At 40.2% G+C, this 20,645-nt stretch overlaps 2 protein-coding genes across 3 annotated transcripts; one reads left to right on the plus strand and one right to left on the minus strand.

Moving 5' to 3' along the window:
- Positions 1-7,889: 7,889 nt before the first annotated feature.
- On the plus strand, positions 7,890-8,996 carry LOC106093734 (uncharacterized). 2 transcript variants are annotated; one of them, XM_059360242.1, is made up of 2 exons: positions 7,890-8,179; positions 8,418-8,996. In XM_059360242.1, the coding sequence occupies exons 1-2, from the start codon at positions 8,168-8,170 to the stop codon at positions 8,784-8,786; spliced, it is 381 nt and encodes a 126-aa protein (XP_059216225.1). In that variant the 5' UTR covers positions 7,890-8,167; the 3' UTR covers positions 8,787-8,996. The 2 variants fall into 2 exon arrangements, with proteins under 2 accessions (XP_059216225.1, XP_013116321.2); XM_013260867.2 differs by having other exon boundaries at positions 8,430-8,996.
- Positions 8,997-19,519: 10,523 nt separating this feature from the next.
- On the minus strand, positions 19,520-20,297 carry LOC106093740 (vitelline membrane protein Vm26Ab). The gene is made up of 2 exons (XM_013260874.2): positions 20,210-20,297; positions 19,520-20,108 (listed from the first exon to the last, which is right to left on the minus strand). The coding sequence occupies exons 1-2, from the start codon at positions 20,219-20,221 to the stop codon at positions 19,716-19,718; spliced, it is 405 nt and encodes a 134-aa protein (XP_013116328.2). The 5' UTR covers positions 20,222-20,297; the 3' UTR covers positions 19,520-19,715.
- Between the last annotated feature and the right edge of the window lie 348 nt (positions 20,298-20,645).

Genomic DNA, 20,645 nt, shown 5'->3' on the forward strand with positions numbered 1-20,645 from the left:
CAAATTCAAACGTGGCAACTTTAAGACAAGGGTCAAGGATTTTTACCGCAAAAATTTATGTATACGGGTCAAACAAATTTCCAATTTTAAAAACTGCACGGGTCAAACATACAAAATATACAGGGTCAAGCAAAGGGCAGGAACAATTCCATCCATACAAATGTAGGTGGAGATTTTTCTAGCAGCAACCAGTATATTTCGTTGGCTTGTCGCGCCAAAAACGAAAAACAAGCTTGTACTCACTTTGATCTCTTTGTGTCTGTGTGTCTGTGTAAGAGAGTGTGTGAAGCTCCTTTGGTTGCAGTGGCTGAATTAGCGGTACTGTGGTAGCGGAGCTGTAGACTCTTCTATACTCTTCTAGAACTCTTCAATGTTCAATTTTTTGTAAATTTTGTTGTTGGGTTTTACCGAACCGTACCGCGTTTGGTTAAAGTGGCTTTGAATTAATTTGTTCCGCTTTTTGCAGCACTTAAATTTCACTTGATCTTGTCTGGCTGTTGCCAGCTCAGACTCACAATGTTTTTGTTTTTGCACTTTTCACAAATTCTTGAGGTAAGTAATTTTTTACAAATTTTGCGGGAAGGTTTTTATAAAATTTGGTAAGTATCAACTCTTTCAACAAGGTAAGTAACTTTTTAACAATTTTTATATATATATATATATATATATATATATATGTATTTTTATTTTTAGATAGAAACGTAAGTGTCACCGTTTTATGGGGTATGTATATGTATATTTTTTGAACTGACTATATAATTTTCCACACAAAAAATTAAACGCACTTGTACATTTGTTGTAAAACAAATTCACTTATTCGGCTTCGAATGGACCAAATTTATTATGTATCAAAACGATGGGTAAGTGCAATATAGTAACAAAGGTGTAATAGAATTTTTATGTATTTATGGTTTAACATATATAAGTAGGTATAGGCATGTAAGTACACAGGCAGGTAAGTGTATAGCTTGGTAAGTATATAGGTAGGTAAGGATATAGCTTGGTAAGTATATAGGGAGATCTCTTTTTTTAACATAGGACAAGTGCAATTATAGGTTAGATTTTTATATATTTTAACACTTAAAATTCAAGGGAAAGTGCAATTTTGATATGGGGTTTTCAAAGGTATTTTTTTTTCACTTTAGCTTATAAAATTCATTTTCATTTTTTTTTGTTGTAATTTGAGATTTTGAACTTTGTTATTTTCCAATTTTTGTCTTTTTATTAAACTTGTTTTCTTTTCTTTGGTTTACAAAAGTTGATTTATGTACATTTTCTTTTTTATACACTTGGTTTCACATTCACATTTGTTCTTAATTTTCAAAAATTCTAATTCCCTTTTTTGTTGCCTTTGTTTGTTGTCACGGGGAGAGCGAACGTTTTGTTTAAGATATCGATCACTAATAATTATTTTGACTTCTTCTTTTGTCACTGAAGCCGGCTGCTGATTGAATTCAGCAGACGGCAACAACAACCATGAGATGAAAAAACTTGTAACTAGCGGCTGCTGACACACACACATACATTGCATATGCATGCAGTGACAACCCGCTAGTTATAGTTATGTGCAAAAGTTTAGCACTACAGTGCTGAGCAAAAGTTTAGCACTATGCTAAACAATATCAAATTCATGTTTTACTCCTAAATACCTTTATTTGAGCCCCATATTGTTATGGTCGTAAATTTGTCCCCTTTGGGGGATGTTTTTGGTGAGAGGCGGCCTCCCAAATGCTTGGTCCCATATTTGGATATCAGTTTCGTATTCTGCATTTAAATACCTTTTATTTATGCCCCATATTCACAGGGTTAGTAAATAAGTCCGATTTAGGGGGTGTTTTGGAAAAGGGGTGGACCCCCGGAAACGTGGTCCCACATTTGGATATCAGATTTGTATTCTATTCGCAAATACCTTTCATTTGAGTTCCATATTGCCATGGTTGGTAAATATGTCCGATTTAGGGGTGTTTTGGGGCTTGGGGTGGTCCCCCTAGCACTTGTTCCGACAATTGGATATCAGATACGTTTTCTTATCCTCAATACCTTTCTTTTGAGTCCCATATTGTCGTGATTGATCTAAATATATGTTGGGAAGGTTTTAGGGTGGGGCAGCCCCCCTAGGTACCCCATCCGAAATTTGGATACCAAATTTTTATTTTTAGGGTACTATATGAGAGCACACAAAATTTCGCTTAAATCGCACCACCCATCTCCGAGATCTGGCGTTAGGGTAAGGGGGAGGTCCGCCCCCCCTTCAGATATCAAAAAATTAAGTCCCTATTTTCACCACGGGGTCATTAAACACCATCTGTGAAAAGTTTAAGAAAATCGGTTCAGCCGTTTCTGAGTCTATAAGGAACACACAAACATACAAACAAACCTACAAACAAAAGATTTAGCTGAAATTCGGCACAGTGACTTGTATTAGACTTTTCGACATGCGTGTCTTATGATTCAGATCGGGTTATTTTTAGATATAGCTACTAAAAAGACCAATTTTTTGTTATACACAATTGAACAATGACTTGCTCTTATTACTATGCTATGGGGCATAGGGTATGCATTTTTCATCGAATTTTGACGAAATATGGTTAGATATATACCTGAGTTCGGCGGGGCCGAACTTAACGCCTTTTTACTTGTTTGGTATACATTTTTGGCAGAATCCATGGTGGTGGGTTCCCAAGATTCAGTCCGGCCGAACTTATCATGCTCTTACTTGGTTTCCTCTATTTTGTAAGTAAGCACTTGTGAAATAAATCTTTAAACTATTTTGTCCTGGTGTATTTTGTGTAGACTGTGGTTACAGTACTTGCGAATAAAAGCTGTTCTGATCTCCGACCAATCACAAATGCACAGACAAACTCTTGTATGGTATTTTGACTGCTATATTACAGCGAACCTAACTCTCCCGAACCTAACTCTCCCTTTCCCAATCCATAGTACTTCCTGCAATGCCTTGTACTTTTCTCGACATTATGCCTGTGTCTAATCTACCCATTTTCTGTATAGAGTTCGGCCCATTCAGTTACTTATTCGAAAATCATGGCCCAGTGAAAGCGTTTGCTTCGACTTTGGCTAAACAGTATTTCATTCTTGACATAATTACTGTCTTAGGTACATTCAAAGCATTCCGTATTTTGCGAAGGCCAAATGGGAGCAAGGACATTTGTTTTCCTTTACCAATAGTCTCACTCATCGTTGTAATTGTTGTGAAAAATTTTAAACTTTCGGAATGTTGTTATGGACCCATAAAGTGTGAGGCCGTTAAATTGTTCCAATTGTCAACACTTATAAATTGTTCATAATTACTCCACAAAGGTCGTTCATCTAAACAATAAAAAAGCGAAAAAATACACCATACTACGATTTATTGTTTTTCTCTCTCGACATATATGCGTTTTCAGTTTTGTTTTTTTTATTCTTTTTTAATACAATCATCATGCGAGCACTCATGCCACCACATTTGCATACAAATTAGTTTGGTGATATGTGGAGAAAAAATAAACAAAAAATATATGTATTTTTATTTTTTAAATAAACTCATTTGTTTGCATGTGGTGTTCTAATGATATGTCTCCCCTGCACTTGGTTTGGGGATCCCTGACATGTGTACAGAGTCTCTAACTCCATTTTGGGCAAACGATTAGAATGGGTTAGTGGTCAAAACAAAAACTTTTCTCATCAATTAAATTCCCTTTTACATAGACCGGAACTAAATTGGATATTCAGTGTTGAGCGTAATACTGACACATTTAAAATTCAGCTACAAGAATAGTCTAATCAGAACATTGGCAATTAAGTGTCGGCTTGAACATTTTTTTATTGATTTATGACATTGGCGTGGTGTTTAGAGAACATTACACAATAGGTAATCAATTCTTTTTATTTTCTGTTAGATTCTTTTTATATCCTCCATTAAAGGTGGGGTGTTTATTTTGTCATTCTGTTTGCAACAATCATAAATATTGGGTTGCCCAAAAAGTAATTGCGGATTTTTTAAAAGAAAGTAAATGCAGTTTTAATAAGACTTAGAATGAACTTTAATCAAATATACTTTTTTTAAACTTTTTTTCTAAAGCAGGCTAAAAGTAACAGCTGATAACTGACAGAAGAAAGAATGCAATTACAGAGTCACAAGCTGTGAAAAAATTTGTCAACGCCGACTATATAAAAAATCCGCAATTACTTTTCGGGCAATCCAATAGTAAACGCCAACTCTATGAGAAATATTAATTATGAAAGTTTATGATATTCTAAGATGATCTAGCCAGACGTGTGAAATTATGAACAAGTAAAAGCATCCTAAGTTCGGCCGAGCCGAATCTTATATATCCTCCACTTTGGATCGCATTTGTCGAGTTCTTTTCCCGGCATCTCTTCTTAGGCAAAAAACAGGATAAAAGAAAGATTTGCTCTGCTATAAGAGCGATATGAAGATATGGTCCGGTTTGAACCACAATTAAATTATATGTTGGAGACCTGTGTAAAATGTCAGCTAATTCGAATAAGAATTGCGCCATTTTGTGGGCTCAAGTAAAATAGAGAGATCGATTTATATGGGAGCTGTATCAGGCTATAGACCGATTCAGACCATAATAAACACGTATGTTGATGGTCATGAGACAATCCGTCGTACAAAATTTCAGGCAAATCGGGTAATAATTGCGACCTCTAGAGGCTCAAGATGTCAAGATCCCAGATCGGTTTATATAGCATATATAGCAGGTTATGAACCGATTTGAACCTTATTTGACACAGTTGTTGATAGTAAGAACAAAATACCTCATGCAAAATTTCAGCCAAATCGGATAATAATTGCGCCCTCTAGAAGCTCAATAAGTCAAGACCCAAGATCGGTTTATATGGCAGCTATGTCAGGTTATGCACCGATTTGAGCAATACTTAGCGCAGTTGTTGGATATCGTAACAAAACAAGTCGTGCAAAATTTCCTATTTCCTAAAATATTCCTATCGGTTAAGAATTACGCCCTCTAGAAGCTCAAGAAGTGAAGAACCCATATCGGTTTAAACAGCTTTATCAGGTTATGGAACGATTTGAACTATTCTTAACACAGTTGTTGAAAGACATAACAAAACACCTCATGTAATAATTGCGACCTCCAGAGGCTCAACAAGTCAAGATCCCAGATTGGTTTATATGACAGCTATATCAGTTTATGAACTGATTTGAATCTTATTTAACACAGTTGTTGAAAGTAAGAATAAAACACGTCGTGCAAAATTTCATTCCAATCGAATAGGAATTGGGCCCTCTAGAGGCTCAAGAAGTCAAGTCCTCAGATCTGTTTATATGACAGCTATATCAGGTTATGGACCGATTTGAACCATACTTGGCACAGTTGTTGGAAGTCATAGCGAAACTCGTCGTGCAAAACTTCATTCCAATTGGATAAGAATTGGGCCCTCTAGAGGCTCAAGAAGTCAAGAACCCATATCGGTTTATATGGTAGCTGTATCAGGTTATGGACCGATTTGAACTATTCTTAACACAGTTGTTGGAAGTCACAACAAAACACGTCATGCAATATTTCAGCCAAATCGGATAGCAATTCCGCACTCTAGACGCTCAAGAAGTCAAGACCCCTGATCGGATTATATGACAGCTATATCAGGTTATGGACCGATTTGAACCATACTTGACGCAGTTGTTGGATATCATAACAAAACACGTCGTGCAAAATTTCATTCCAATCGGATAAGAATTGCGCCCTCTAGACACTCAAGAAGTCAAGACCCCAGATCGGATTATATGGCAGCTATATCAGGTTATGAACCGATTTGAACTATTCTTAGCACAGTTGTTGAAAGTCATAACAAAACACCTCATGCAAAATTTCAGCCAAATCGGATAATATTTGCGTCCTCTAGTGGCTCAAGAAGTCAAGACCCCAGATCGTTTTATATGTCAGCTATATCAAAACATGGACCAATATGGCCCATTTACAATCACAACTGACCTACACTAATAAGAAGTATTTGTGCAAAATTTCAAGCACCTAGCTTTACTCCTTCGAAAGTTAGCGTACTTTCGACAGACACACGGAGGAACGGTCAGACAGACGGACGGGCGGACAGACGGACGGGCGGACAGACGAACGGGCGGACAGACGGACGGGCGGACAGGCGGACGGACATGGCTAGTTCAACTTAAAATATCATGACGATCAAGAATATATATACTTTATGGGGTCTCAGACGCATATTTCGAGGTGTTACAAAGAGAATGACGAAATTAGTATACCCCCATCCTATGGTGGAGGGTGTAATTAATGGAAAACAAATGAAAACGTATTAAGTAAGACCGTGCCGAACTTTGGATACCCACCACCATGAATATATTAATCATCCTAGTTTATTATAACTCCACTACCATATCCATAGTTATATGTAAATAGGAGCTGGTCTGGATATTTGCTTCAGGTCACGAGAACTCTTATAAAAGTCACAGTTGCAATGAAATCAAACAATATTTTGGGAGGTCACCGTGGCACAGAAGTTAGAAATTTCAGCGATGGTTATCCCCTTACTAAAGCTGTCTACATATGAGAAATATCCTGGCATGTTAAAACTATGTGTCACGCCATTCGGACTCGGCATAAAAATGAGGGCCCCTTGCCATTGAGCTTATACTTTAATCGGACTGCACTCATTGATGTGAGAGAAGTATCCCCCATTCCTTAATACAATGTTTATGAGACATTTAGTAGGGTTGCCATAGACGACTTACAGATGAGACGTTTATATTAACTTCCACGAGGAAGTTAGCTCAATCTTCCACGAGGATCGCATATCCTATGTTTTGAATTTCCTATGTCCCCTACACACAACAGGATAAATAAATATGTGGCAACTACGGAGGACTCTCAAATGTATGTGTGACATACCTCGCTTAACGAAAACCCAGTTAGAACTTATCTTAAATCGGCTTTACTACTACTTGGCATAGGCGGAGCGACGAGGACCACGCCCATTAGGTCACTGGAGACTATTATAGATATCCGACCCATTGACATACAGATTAAGTGTCAGGGCAGCCACTGCGACTATGACACTTATGGCGATGGGAGAATGGATTGAGAATGGGAGCTGCTCACACCATCGCGGTATAATCGAGGCGACGATAGGAAACCTGGAAGGAAGGGAAAAGGTTTTCGATCGGATACCTGAGATGAATCTGGAAGTCGATTGCGAGGCACTGCTGCCTTCGGCACAGTCTTGGAGTGACGGAAACCCAGTATTGCCACCTGATCTGCCATTTGACCATCAAGATCATGTTAAACGAATGGATCAAAGCTAGAGGACAGAGTGGGCCTGGGAGTTTACATTGAGAAACCAGAGACTAACATCTGTTTTAGACTGACTGACTGTGTGTACGGTGCATATCGGTCAATAACTTGATATAGCTCAAATGCGAACCATGATGGAGGGTATATAAGATTCGGTACGCTTTTACTTGTTTTATCCTTACCCTTTATGGCTAAGACCGGGCTATATTTGAATTTAAATTGAGTAACTGCTTTATGGAACACCCTTTTGGACCAAAAATCTGCCTCATATAGATTGGGAAACCCTGCCCACACATTGTGGACCAACACACTGATATCTGCAATAATGTGTTCTCATAATTACATCACTTACATGGATACTTTGTGCCTTCAATACACTAAATGTTCATACAAAACATCAACCATCCTAATCTCACGTACAATAGGTGTGTGTGTGTGTGTGTGTGAGTATGCTTGACAAAGCTTTGTAATTAGATAAATCAATTGGCATTGGTGTAGGTGTAGGTGTATCAAAAAAAAAAAACAAAAGCATTCAAAAGAAAATTATAAAAATCACTACTGCTTGAAATTCTAATTCAATTCTCGGCTAAACTTATTTCAAAACAAATCATCACCTCCAGTCACTCACTCGGTCACTGTCACCACCAACAATAGGAATCGAACGCCAATTGGCTATCGCAACGGAAAATCGCTTTTAGCCTTAAATTGTGAACCAAATTAAATTGGCAAAACGGATTTTTATTTTATTTAAAATATACAGCCTGGATATTTGCACTGCCAATATTTGAATTTTTTTAATTTTTTTGTGACGTGAGTGTGAAAGATAGTCTAAGCCCACGAACGATACGAAGTTTTGAAAAATGTTTAAATTTGTAAGTTTGAAACGTTCTCAGTTTGAAGAAAACGACGATAGTAATAATGAAGGCCATCATTTTTCAAAATCCACCTCCAAATTGTTAATGAAAAATTCTCTTCCCAATACGATTATCAAACCCTCCAAATCCTTCAAAACAAACAAACTTTTGGCAAATCAATCCAATACCAATACCACAACCACAACCATCACCACCACTACTACTACTACAAATACCGCCAATACCCATTCCCAAGAAACAATTACAGATTGCTGTTGTTGTTGCTATGGCTGTAATCAGCCAGAGCCCACAAATCCTAGCACGACCGGGAGATATACAGGGAGCTGCAGAAACGGTGGATGTACCGCCCGAACATCGTGCTGCCCCGCCACAACCTGCCCAACCCCGGCCACCTGCCCAGTTTCCCGTACAGCCTTCTTTCTACCCCGGTGCTGCGTTTCCACGTGCTGCAGGACCAGTGGGTGCCCCAGGTCCTCTATTCCCTCCTCTCTTCTTTCAGACACAAAACGCTTTTGTACCCTTCGCCAGCACTTACAGTGGGTATCGCGTGAATCATGCAGTTGCTGCTCAACAACCGCAAGACCCCCAGCCCATGGTCTTCTAGGGATTGCAAGCTCATCTTGCTGCAAGGTGTGATGGCAAGTCATAAAATGTGCCTGGACAAGGTTAAATTGCCTTAAATATAACTTTCGATTGTTTGGTTGCTCCCTCTATTTGCTAATGGTTAAGTGAATGTGTTGTGCATACTTTGTATATTATTTATATAAATTGTTTGTTTAAATGATTTTTTAATAAATCGATATTGTTTGCCTTACGTGTTTTGCATGCAAAGTTTTTTGCCACAATACTATTTTAGTATTTTTAAGTTTTTTGCGATAACTCTATCTTTCTGCCCTATTGGTTTTTTTTAGTATTCAAGCAGCGTTGGAACAGTGTTTCAATTTTGATCATTTATGACTTCCGCATTCCGTAAAAGAATTTTGTAAAAATGATCAACGTTAAAGAATTGCGATAAGTTGGTGCTATATAGTTGGTTTGCTTAAAACAGAAATCGAAAGTCATCGGCTGTTGAATTGTTGAACCCGGATATGATGGGGTATAGTATTGCCCAACAAATTACTGATATATTGGGTTGCCCAAAAGGTAATTGCGGATTTTTTAAAAGAACTTTTACTTTTCTTACACTTTTTTTCTAAAGCAAGCTAACAGTAACAGCTGATAACTGACGGAAGAAAGAATGCAATTACAGAGTCACAAGCTGTGAAAAAATTTGTCAACGCCGACTATATGAAAAATCCGCAATTACTTTTTGGGCAACCCAATAAATCCGCCCCATGCCCCAATGGACACATACATAGGTGAGGTTAGGTAAGAGTGGCAGTCCTTTACAGACTTCTGGCGGGAATCGAACCCACGACCCCTGCACTGGTAACTCAAGCACGCTGCCAACTCGGCTACCGGGGCTCCTACATACATCTACATTTTTATACCCATCACCGAAGGATGGGGGATGTCTGTCCGTCTGTCCGTCTGTCTGTTGAAATCACGCCACAGTCTTCAAAAATAGAGATATTGAGCTGAAACTTTGCACAGATATATTTTTTGTCTATAAGCAGTTTAAGTTCAAAGATGGGATATAACGGACTATATATTGATATAGCCCCCATATATTGTAGACCGATCCACCGATTTAGGGTCTTAGGCCAATAAAAGCCACATTTATTATCCGATTTATTATTCCGCTGAAATTTGGGACAGTGAGTTGCCTTAGGCCCATCGACATCCTTCGTTAATTTGGCCCAGATCGGTTGAGATTTGGATATAGCTGCCATATAGACCGATACTCCGATTAAGGGTCTTAGGCCCATCAAAGCTACATTTATTATCCGATTTCGCTGCAATTTGGGACAGTGAGTTGTCTTAGGCCCATCGACATCCTTCGTCGATTTGGTCTAGATCGGTCTATATTTCGATATAGTTGCTATATAGACCGATCTGTCGATTTAGGGTCTTAGGCCCATCAAAGCCACATTTATTATCCGATTTTGCTGAAATTTTGGAAAGTGAGTTGTCTAAGGCCCTTTTATCTCCTTCGTCAATTTGGCCCAGATCGGTTCAGATTTGTATATAGCTGCGACATAGACCGATCCACCGATTTAGGGTCTTAGGCCCATAAAATTCGCATTTATTGTCCAATGTCGCCGAAATTTGGGACAGCGAGTTAAGTTAAGCCCTTTGCCATACTTCTGCATTATGGCAATGATCGGTTCAGATTTGGATATAACTGCCATATAGACCGATCTCTCGGTTTCAGGTTTTGGTGCCATAAAAAGCGCATTTATTGTCCGATGTCGCCGAAATTTGGGACAGTGAGTTGTGTTAAGCCCTTCGATATTTGTCGCCAATTTGGTTCAGATCGGTCCATATTTGGATATAGCTGCCATATAGACCTATCCTCCGATTTAGGGTCTTAGGTCCATCAAAACCGCATTTATTATCCGATTTTGCTGAAATTTGGGACAGTGAGTTGTCTTAGGCCCTTCAACATCCTTCGTCGATATGGCCCAGATCGGTTCAGATTTGGATATAGCTTCCATATAGACCTTTCCTCCGATTTAGGGTCTTAGGCCCATAAAATTCGCATTTATTGTCCAATGTCGCCGAAATTTGGGACAGCGAGTTAAGTTAAGCCCCTCCACATATTTCTGCAATTTGATCAAGATTCGCATATAGCTGCCATATAGACCGATATCTCTATTTAAAGTCTTGGCCCCAGAAAAGGCGCATTTATAATCCGACTTAACTGAAATTTGACACATTGACTGATGTTAGGCTTTTCGACATCCATGTTGTATATCATTCAGACTGGTTTATTTTTAGATATTGCAAATTGCAAATTTTTCCCATGAACATTCCACTAAGGAACAGGGGCAAACTTCTCACATATCAATGAGTGCAGTCCGATTCAAGTTTAAGCTCAATGATAAGGGGCCTCCTTTTTATAGCCGAGTCCGAACGGCGTGCCGCAGTGCGACACCTCTTTGGAAAGAAGTTTTACATGGCAAAGTATCTCACATATGTTGCCAGCATTAGGAGAGGAAAACCACCGCTGAACATTTTTTCTGATGGTCTCGCCAGGATTCGAACCCATGCGTTCAGCGTCATAGGCGGACATGCTAACCTCTGCGCTACGGTGGATATATAGATATAGCTACTAAAAAGACCAATATTTTGTTGTACACACTTGAACAATGACTCGTGCTTATTGGTATTTGGTCCAAATCGGAACATATTTCGATATAGCTGCTATGGGGCATAAGGTATGCAATTTCCACCGAATTTGGAGGAAAGGTGGTTTACATATATACCCGAGGTGGTGGGCCTTTTTACTTGTTTAGTATTAAGAGCGCACAACAAACCGATTACTGGCATAGGTGTATGTCCATAGTGACATGGGGCGGATTAATATCCTCACAGTCTTTTCAACCTAACCTAACCTAACCTATTATACTCTACGTCACAGGATAGTTTTTACGCTTGCTCCCTTTATAAGCTGAAGAAGTCAAGACGCAAGATCTGTTTATATGGTAGCTATATCAAAACATGGACCGATTTGACCCAACCGACCTACACTAATAAGAAGTATTTGTGCAAAATTTCAAGCACCTAGCTCTATTACTTCGAAGGTTAGCGTGCTTTTGACAGACGGACCGATGGACGGACGGACTTGGCTAAATCGACATAGAATATCATGACGATCAAGGATATTTATTCTTTATGGGGTCTTAGACGCATATTTCGAGGTGTTACAAACAGAATGACGAAATTAGTATACACCCAAATTTCTGTAAAATCGATTAACTTATGCGCCCTTAACCTTAAATTAGGAGATGGGTTTATATGGTAGCTATATCCAAATATTAGGCCAACGTAGCGCAGAGGTAAGCATGTCCTCCTATGACGCTGAACGCCTGGTTTCGAATCACGGCAAGACCATCAGAAAAAATTTTCAGCGGTGGTTTTCCCCCTCTAATGCTGGCAACATTTGTGAGGTACTATGCCATGTTAAATTTCTCTCTAAAGAGGTGTCGCACTGCGGCGCGCCATTCGGACTCGGCTAAAAAAAAGGATCGGATAATCGGACTGCAGTCATTGATATGTGAGAAGTTTTCCCCTTTTCCTTAGTGGAATGTTTATGGGCAAAATTTGCATTTGCATATCCAAATATAGCCCGATTTTCATTCTACTGGGTATGAATGTCTAGGAGCCTAACGCAACATCTAATGGATATTTCGATGTGTTGCAAACGGCATGACAAAATAAATATACCACCATCATTCGGTGATGGGTATAAAGAGTAACCTCAAACAAGTAAAAGCGTGCTAAGTTCGGCCGGGTCGAATCTTGGGAACTTACCACCATGGATTCTGCCAAAATATGAAAGCTATATCTGGTTATAGACCGAATTGGACCTTACTTCGCGCAGTTGTTGAGAGTCATAACAGAACCCTATATGCAGAATTTCAACCAAATCGAATAAAAATCGCGGCCTGTAAGGGCTCAAGAAATCAGATCGGGAGGTCGGTTAATATGGGAGCTATACCATGTTCTTGACCGATTTGGACCGTACTTCGGACAGTTATTGGGAGTCCTAACAGAACACTTTGTGCAAAATTTCAGCAAAATCGGATGAAATTGCAGATTCCAAGGCTCAAGAAGTCAAATCGGGAGATCGGTTTTTATGGGAGCTATATCAGGTTCTTGATCGATTTGGACTGTTTTTGACACAACTATCGGAAGTCGTAATAGAACGCTATGAACAAAATTTCAGCCAAATCGGATGAAAATTACGGTTTATACGGGAGCTATATCCAAATCTGAACCGATTTGGATTACAAATCCCCAATGACCCACATCGATATAAAGTATCTGTGCAAAATTTCAAGCTGGCTAGCTCTTCGGGTTCGACCGCTATCGTGATTTCGACAGACGGACGGACATGGCTAGTTCGACTCAGAATGTCGAGACGATCTAGATTATATACAATTTATGGGGTCCTAGCAAACTAAATTCTAAGTTGGTTCATATCTGATATTGTGTCTTCACCAAAGTGCCGGTGTGTGTTAGCCGCGAAAGCCGCGCAATGACAAAGGATATGCTCGAACGTCTCATCATCCTCCCCACATGCCCTACACATGCTATCACTTGTCGCACCGATTTTGCATAAGTGAGCACGTATGCACTATGTGTCCCGTTTTGATACCCAAAAGTTAGTTCGCGGTTCCACAGTGTTACATGCGCATTCGTAGCCCACGCCCTTAACTGGACTGCGTCGACCCGAAAGGCTTCGTGTTAACCAAGTTAATTGATGGCAATCGTCCGCTTTCTCATTCCCAGTTATTCCGCTATGGCCCAGCACCCAAACAAAGCGGATCGTGCCATCCTCAGTGAAAGCGTTAATCACCTTCATGTACTCCAAGACTGTTCGTGATCTTACCGTCCTGGCGTTAACACCATACCACCTCACGCATTCCGTGATCGCCGGATCTCCACCTGCAGCAGTAAAAAGCACACAGTGCTTTACAGCTTTTTTCTTCGGTGTTCCTCTTCCAGGACAGTTTCGAATCGAGGACACTGCTTAGGTACCTCGCCTCCTTCGACAGCCACCCCGTCCAAGGACTTGAGTCTGAACTCCGGTATCTTATATCTACGCGTAAAGAGCTCCAGCTCCGTCTTCGCTGGGTTGGTCCTCATTCCATTTCTGGTAGCCCATAGCTACAACCTCCTTAGTGACACTTCGAACCAGCAGCACGACGTCGTCCTCGTGCCGTCCCCACCGAGATCTATTAGGATTTCATTAATCACGAGGTCACATAGAATCGGTGAGAACACCCCACCTTGGGGCGTTCCTCCGGTCACCCGCCTTCTGACCCCACTTTCTTCTAGGTTAGCATTAATAATCCTGGCATAAAGCATATTATTTGTCCATCGGGAGATTAAGGGGTGAATCCCCATGCGGTCCAGTGCGGCGACTATCGCCCCTATCTCCACATTATTGAAAGCGCCCTCAATATCCAAGAAGACCGCCAAAGTGTAATCCTTCTGTCGGAGAGACGTGTCGACCTCCTGCACCACCTCGTGAAGGGCCGTCTTCACCGACCTGCCTTTGAGGTATGTGTGTTGTGCTCCACTGAAGTTTTCCGGCGTCAGTCCCCCTCTTACCTTCAGATCGATCAGTCTTTCCAGTGTTTTCAGCAAAAACGATGACAGACCAATAGGCCAAAATCCTTCGTCGTACTGTGGTCTATTCTTCCCGCCTTGGGAATAAAGAACACCCTGACTTTCCTCCATGCTCGCTCTGATTATAGTCAGGCAGTCTAAAACAGATCTCCGATCCCCCAAGCTCACTCTGTCCTCCAGCTTTATTCCATCCGTGAAACATGATCTTCCAGATGGTAATACTAGGGTTTCGTCAATCCAAGACTGTGCCGCTGGCAGCAGTGTCTGCCACTCGACCTCAAAGTTCATTTAAGGTATCCGATCGCAAACCTCTTCCATTCCCTCCGGGTTTCCTTTCGTCGCCTCGATTATACCTCGATGGTATGAGGTCAATCTCTCATCACCTTAAGTCTCATAGTCGCAGTGGCTGCTTCACACTTAATCTGTATGTCAATGGGTCGGAAATCTGGAATAGTCTCCAGTGCCCTAGTGGGCGTGGTTCTCATCGCTCCGCCTAAGCCAAGACAACATGTTCTCTGAGCCTGTTGTATGGTCCCTATGTGGCACTTTTTCTCCATAGCAGTCCACCAAACTACTAAGGCGTAAGTAAGTATTGGTCTAATCAGGCTCCTGAAGAGCCAGTGGACTATTCTCGGATTCAGGCTCCATTTCGATCATACGACCGGTCTACATAGTGCCCACCGTCTGTGAGCTTTTGCGGTACGCTCCTGAATGTGACACTTCAAATTAAGGTTCCTGGAGTGATCTATCCTAAATATTTGACCTTGTCAGATATCGAAATCGTTCTGTTGAGGAAACATGGCGCGTCATAATGGCCTACCTTCGTCATTCTCGTGAGCAGGCGGATTTCAGTCTTCTTGGAATTAACATTGAGATGCCTAGCTTAATTGTACAGGGTGGCTGATGAATATTGCTACAATGATGAATATTGCTACATTTTTTTTTCGGTGTATGGAATACATTTTTCTTTTATTCATGTTAAATTAAATTATTAAATTATTATTAATTAAATTAATTAATTAATTAATTAAATTAATTATTAAATTATTATTATTAAATAGAAAAAAAGTTATTACATTTTTTTTTGGTAGCGGCTTTCATCAGCCACCCTGTATGCCATATGCAAGACTATTTCGGACCTTTTGCATAGCTGGTTCGGAACCTTACCTCTTAGAAGTATTATAACATCGTCGTGTTCAAATCCCTCCTCAGTCAGCATTCGTAATAGGTTAGTTATGGTGGTCATCCATAGAAGTGGCGATAAAATGCCTCGCTGTGGCCTTGTCCACCTTCTCCCCAACATTTACGTCATGGGACCTGCAATTTATCCACCTGCTCCTTAGCATATGAGTTATCCCTAAGGACCCGGCACTGGTCTTAGGACTGGATCAATGTGGCGGTTCTCACATTTTTAAAAACCTCCTCGATGTCAATGCATACCGCCAATGTGTACGTCTTGGCATCGAAGTCTCCAGCAATCTCCACCGACCTTCCCTTAACATAGGCATGCAGTTTTTATTTGAGCAGTTCGCTGGGTAATCCCTCACACCACTGGGCCTTGTTAACAAAGTAGTGGTGTGGGTTAAACAAATACTTGTTGTGATAATGACTAATGCATCTACTCTCACCGTGGGATTGTACGATTTATGGGAATCGGTGATATTTTTACTTTCCGTTGAAATCCATGAAGATTTATTGAGACAACAAACCATTTAAGTATGTGATGCAAATATTAAAAATGCATTTATTTCCTTTTTGCTATAAAAATTAATATTCTACAGAGTTCTCTAATGGAAATTCTTCTTACATTTGTCACAAGGGGTTACGAATGCGATTAAGGCATTACAGGATTATGGTTTTTTAAGTAACAATTAAGGTTATATACCAATTCCGATCGGAACGGAAAGGAGAACCGAACATCACCACCGTCGTACAGACCACTGTGCATGCTAGATACAGATGGTAATCTACTTGAGCGTCTCATCAGGCCAAGACTTGATGAAGCTATAAGAGCCGCGGGGGGAGATCTCTCTAAAAGACAGTACGTATTTCGACCCGGGAAGTCGAACTCCAAAATTGGTGGTACACACAGGGCAAGCGGCACAGGATGTCAGTCACTCAACAAGACCGATCGTATCGTTAGCGAACCTAGACATCAAGAATGCCTTTAACGCCATCAAGAATGCCTTTAATCACATCAGCCCCCCTAAGGTTGAATCACATCTGCCCCCCTGAGGTGGGCAGATGTGATTCAACTTGATGAGAATATTGAAGAACTACCTGAAGATCGGCTACTAATCAATGACACGAACCAAGGCACAGAAATGATGCAATTGACCTTAGGAGCCGCCCAGAGATCCATATTGGGGCCTGACCTATGAAATGCAACCTACGTCGAGACATTAAAAACAAGTAACAAGTAAAAGCGTGCTAAGTTCGGCCGGTCCGAATCTTATATACTCTCCACCATGAATCGCATCCGTTGAGTTCTTTGCGCAGTATCTCTTTTTAGGCAAACAAAGAATATTGAATAAAAACTGTTGTGCTATTGGAGCTATATCAAGTTATAGTCCCATTCGGACCATACATGAATGCTGAACATTGTAGAAGTCATTGGATAATATTTTAGTTCATTCGAATAAGAATTGCGCCTTGTAGGGGCTCAAGAACCAAAATCAGGAGATCGGTTTATATGGGAGCTGTATCAAGCTATTGATCGATTCAGACCATATTACACACGTATGTTGAAGGTCATGAGAGAAGGCGTTGCAAAAAATTTCTTCCAAATCGGACGACAATTGCGCCCTCTATAGGCTCAATAAATCAAGACCCAAGATCGGTTTATATGGCAGCTATATCAGGTTATGTACTGTTTTCCGCCATACTTAGCACAGTCATTGGAAGTCGTAACAAAACACCTCATACAAAATTTCAGTCAAATCGGATGAGAATTCCGCGCTCTATGGGCTCAAGAAGTCAAGATCCAAGATCGGTTTATATGACAGCTATGCCAGATTATGAACCGATTTGTATCATACTTATCATCATCATCATTGTATCATACTACACAGTTGTTGGAACGTGCAAAATTTTAGTCAAATCGGACGAAAATTGCGCCCTCTATAGGCTCAAGAAGTCAAGACCCAAGATCGGTTTATATGGCAGCTATATCAGGTTATGGACCGATTTACGTCATACATAGCACAGTTATTGGAAGTTCTAACAAAACATCTCGTGCAAATTTTCAGCTAAATCGGATAAGAATTGCGCCCCCTAAAAGCTGAAGAAGTCAAGACCCTCGATCGGTTTATATGGCAGCTATATCAGTTTTTTTTACCGATTTAAACCATACTTAGCACAATTGTTGGAAGTGATACCAAAATACCACGTACATAATTTCAGTCAAATCGGATGAGAAGTGCGCCCTCTAGAGGCTCAATAAATCAAGACCCAAGATCGGTTTATATGGCAGCTATGTCAAAACATGGACCGATTTGGTCCATTTACAATCCCAACCGATCAACACTAATAAAAAGTATTTGTGCAAAATTTCAAGCGTCTAGCTTTACTCCTTCGAAAGTTGGCGTGCTTTCGACAGACAGACAGACGGACGGACGGACGGACATGGCTAGATCGACTTAAAATGACATGACGATCAAGAATATGTGTATTTTATGGGGTCTCAGACGCATATTTCGAGGCTTTACAAACAGAATGAAAGTTGGATATCATTTCAAGATAGCGCTCACCATTTACAGGTACGTTCCGATTCGCATCATCTTTGAAGAAGTACGGTCCAATGATGCCACGAGCCCATAAACCTCACCAAATTGTAACTTTTGCTGAATGCATTGGTAGCTCTTGCAATGCTTCAGACTGATGTTCACTCCAAAATCGACAATTCTGGTTATTTACGCCCCTTAATAAGTCTTGTTAATACCACATGTCATGCAAGTCAATCTCTTGTATTTTGGGCAAACAAAAGTTGAATATCATCTCACTGTGGCGCTGACCATTTACAGTTACGTTACGATTCGCATCATCTTTGAAGAAGTACGGTTCAATGATGCCACCAGCCCATAAACCTCACCAAACTGTGACTTTTGCTGGATGCATTGGTAGCGCTTGCAATGCTTCAGACTGATGTTCACTCCAAAATCGACAATTCTGGTTATTTACGCCCCTTAATTATTCTTGTTGAAACCACATGTCATGCAAGTCAAGCTCTTGTATTTTGGGCAAATAAAAGTTGGATATTATCTCACGGTAGCGCTCACCATTCACAGTTACGTTACGATTCGCATCGTCTTTGAAGAAGTACGGTCCAATGATGCCACCAGCCCATAAACCTCACCAAACTGTGACTTTTGCTGGATGCATTGGTAGCGCTTGCAATGCTTCAGACTGATGTTCACTCCAAAATCGACAATTCTGGTTATTTACGCCCCTTAATTAGTCTTGTTGAAACCACATGTCATGCAAGTCAAGCTCTTGTATTTTGGGCAAACAAAAGTTGGATGTCATGTCACGATTGTGCTTACCATTCACAGTTACGTTCCGATTCGCATCATCTTTGAAGAAGTACGGTCCAATGATGCCACCAGCCCATAAACCTCACCAAACTGTGACTTTTGCTAGATGCATTTGTAGCTCTTGCAATGCTTCAGACTGATCTTCACTCCAAAACCGACATTTTTGTTTATTTAAGTACCCATAGAGCCAAAAAGTTAGCTTCGTTGCTGAAGACAATTTGAACGCGATGAACTTTTTTATCAGAGCCACGTATTTTGACAATAAAATTCCACAATTTTCAAGAGTTGTTCGTTTGTAAGACGATTCATGGATAAATCATAGACCAAACTAAAGATGAATCAAAACACGAAGCGTGCGTGGGCTGTTTAAACCAGTGTTGCCAAAAACATAATACCTAAAAAACCACCCTGTAGTATGATGTTAGAAATTCTTAAGTTTTTGCTCGTATACCCCTTCCCATTGTAATGGGTTTTATAAATTTTTCTAAATATGTTTCATGTCTTGTTTATTTCTTTTTTTTTTTGTAAAATTTTCTTTTCTAAAAACTTAAAAAAAATCATAAATTCTTATTAAAAAAATACAAAAATAAAAATGATGCAATTATAATTTAAAAACTAAATTTCAATTGCAACATATAATCCAACAAAAAAGCTTTTAAAAATAAAGTTTTTGCTTTGCTATTATGTAAGAAGAAGAAGAAGAAGACAAATCACAAAAAGTCCATGTTAAAAGAATTCCAGCCAAGGCGTTGAGTCCGTTTTTACAATACGGTGGTGTAGGCAGCAGTATAAGGAGCAGCATAAGCGGCAGCATAGGGAGCTGTGTAGGCAGCGGCATAGGGAGCTGTGTAGGCAGCGGCATAAGGAGCGGTATAGGCGGCGGCTACAGGAGCGCTATAGGCGGCGGCTACAGGAGCGCTATAGGCAGCAGCTACAGGAGCAGTATAGGCGGCGGCCACAGGAGCAGTATAGGCGGCAGCCACTGGGGCAGTATAAGCGGCAGCTACAACTGGAGCAGCAGCTATTCCATTGTAATTACGAGCAATGTACTGGGAACTGGTGGCGGTCACAACACCAGCGGGTACAGCGGCTGCCACCAAAGCGGGTTTGGCATAAGCAGAGCACACCAAGGCGCAGAGGGCAACGAAAACGGACTAAAAAGGTAAAGACGAATAAGGAATTTAATTTTTTGCAAAAAAAAATTAAAATTTATTTAACTTTAGTAAAAATTTACTAAAATATGTTAAAAAATTACCAATTTGAACATTTTGATGATTTGTTGTTTTAGCTAAGTTAACTTTTGTTAAACTATACTCGATATAACCATCATCCCCGACTTTTATAGTCAGAGCTGTATGCCGTCAATCTCCTGTACGCGACTATTGCACAAAGAATACTGAGTGCCAAACACCACCATATCCAGTGAAGATGTCCGCCAAAAAATTAAAATTTCATTTTCGATTTATTATTTTTTTATGGAGATCCTCCACTAAGCTTTACGCGCTTCAACAAGCCACAGTTTTTTAGTAGTGTGACAAAAACAACAAAAGTTCCGTCTGCTTCTTTCCACCCCCTTAACCAACGGCTACAACATTTATGTTCTATAAAACCCATTTTTTGCCAAAAAGAAACGTTTTTGTTGTTGTGTGAGCAAAATGACTTTAAGTTAGTCTGTCCAAGTCTGGCTGGAA

The sequence above is a fragment of the Stomoxys calcitrans genome, chromosome 1 (assembly GCF_963082655.1).
Source record: "Stomoxys calcitrans chromosome 1, idStoCalc2.1, whole genome shotgun sequence".
Classification (NCBI taxonomy): domain Eukaryota; kingdom Metazoa; phylum Arthropoda; class Insecta; order Diptera; family Muscidae; genus Stomoxys; species Stomoxys calcitrans.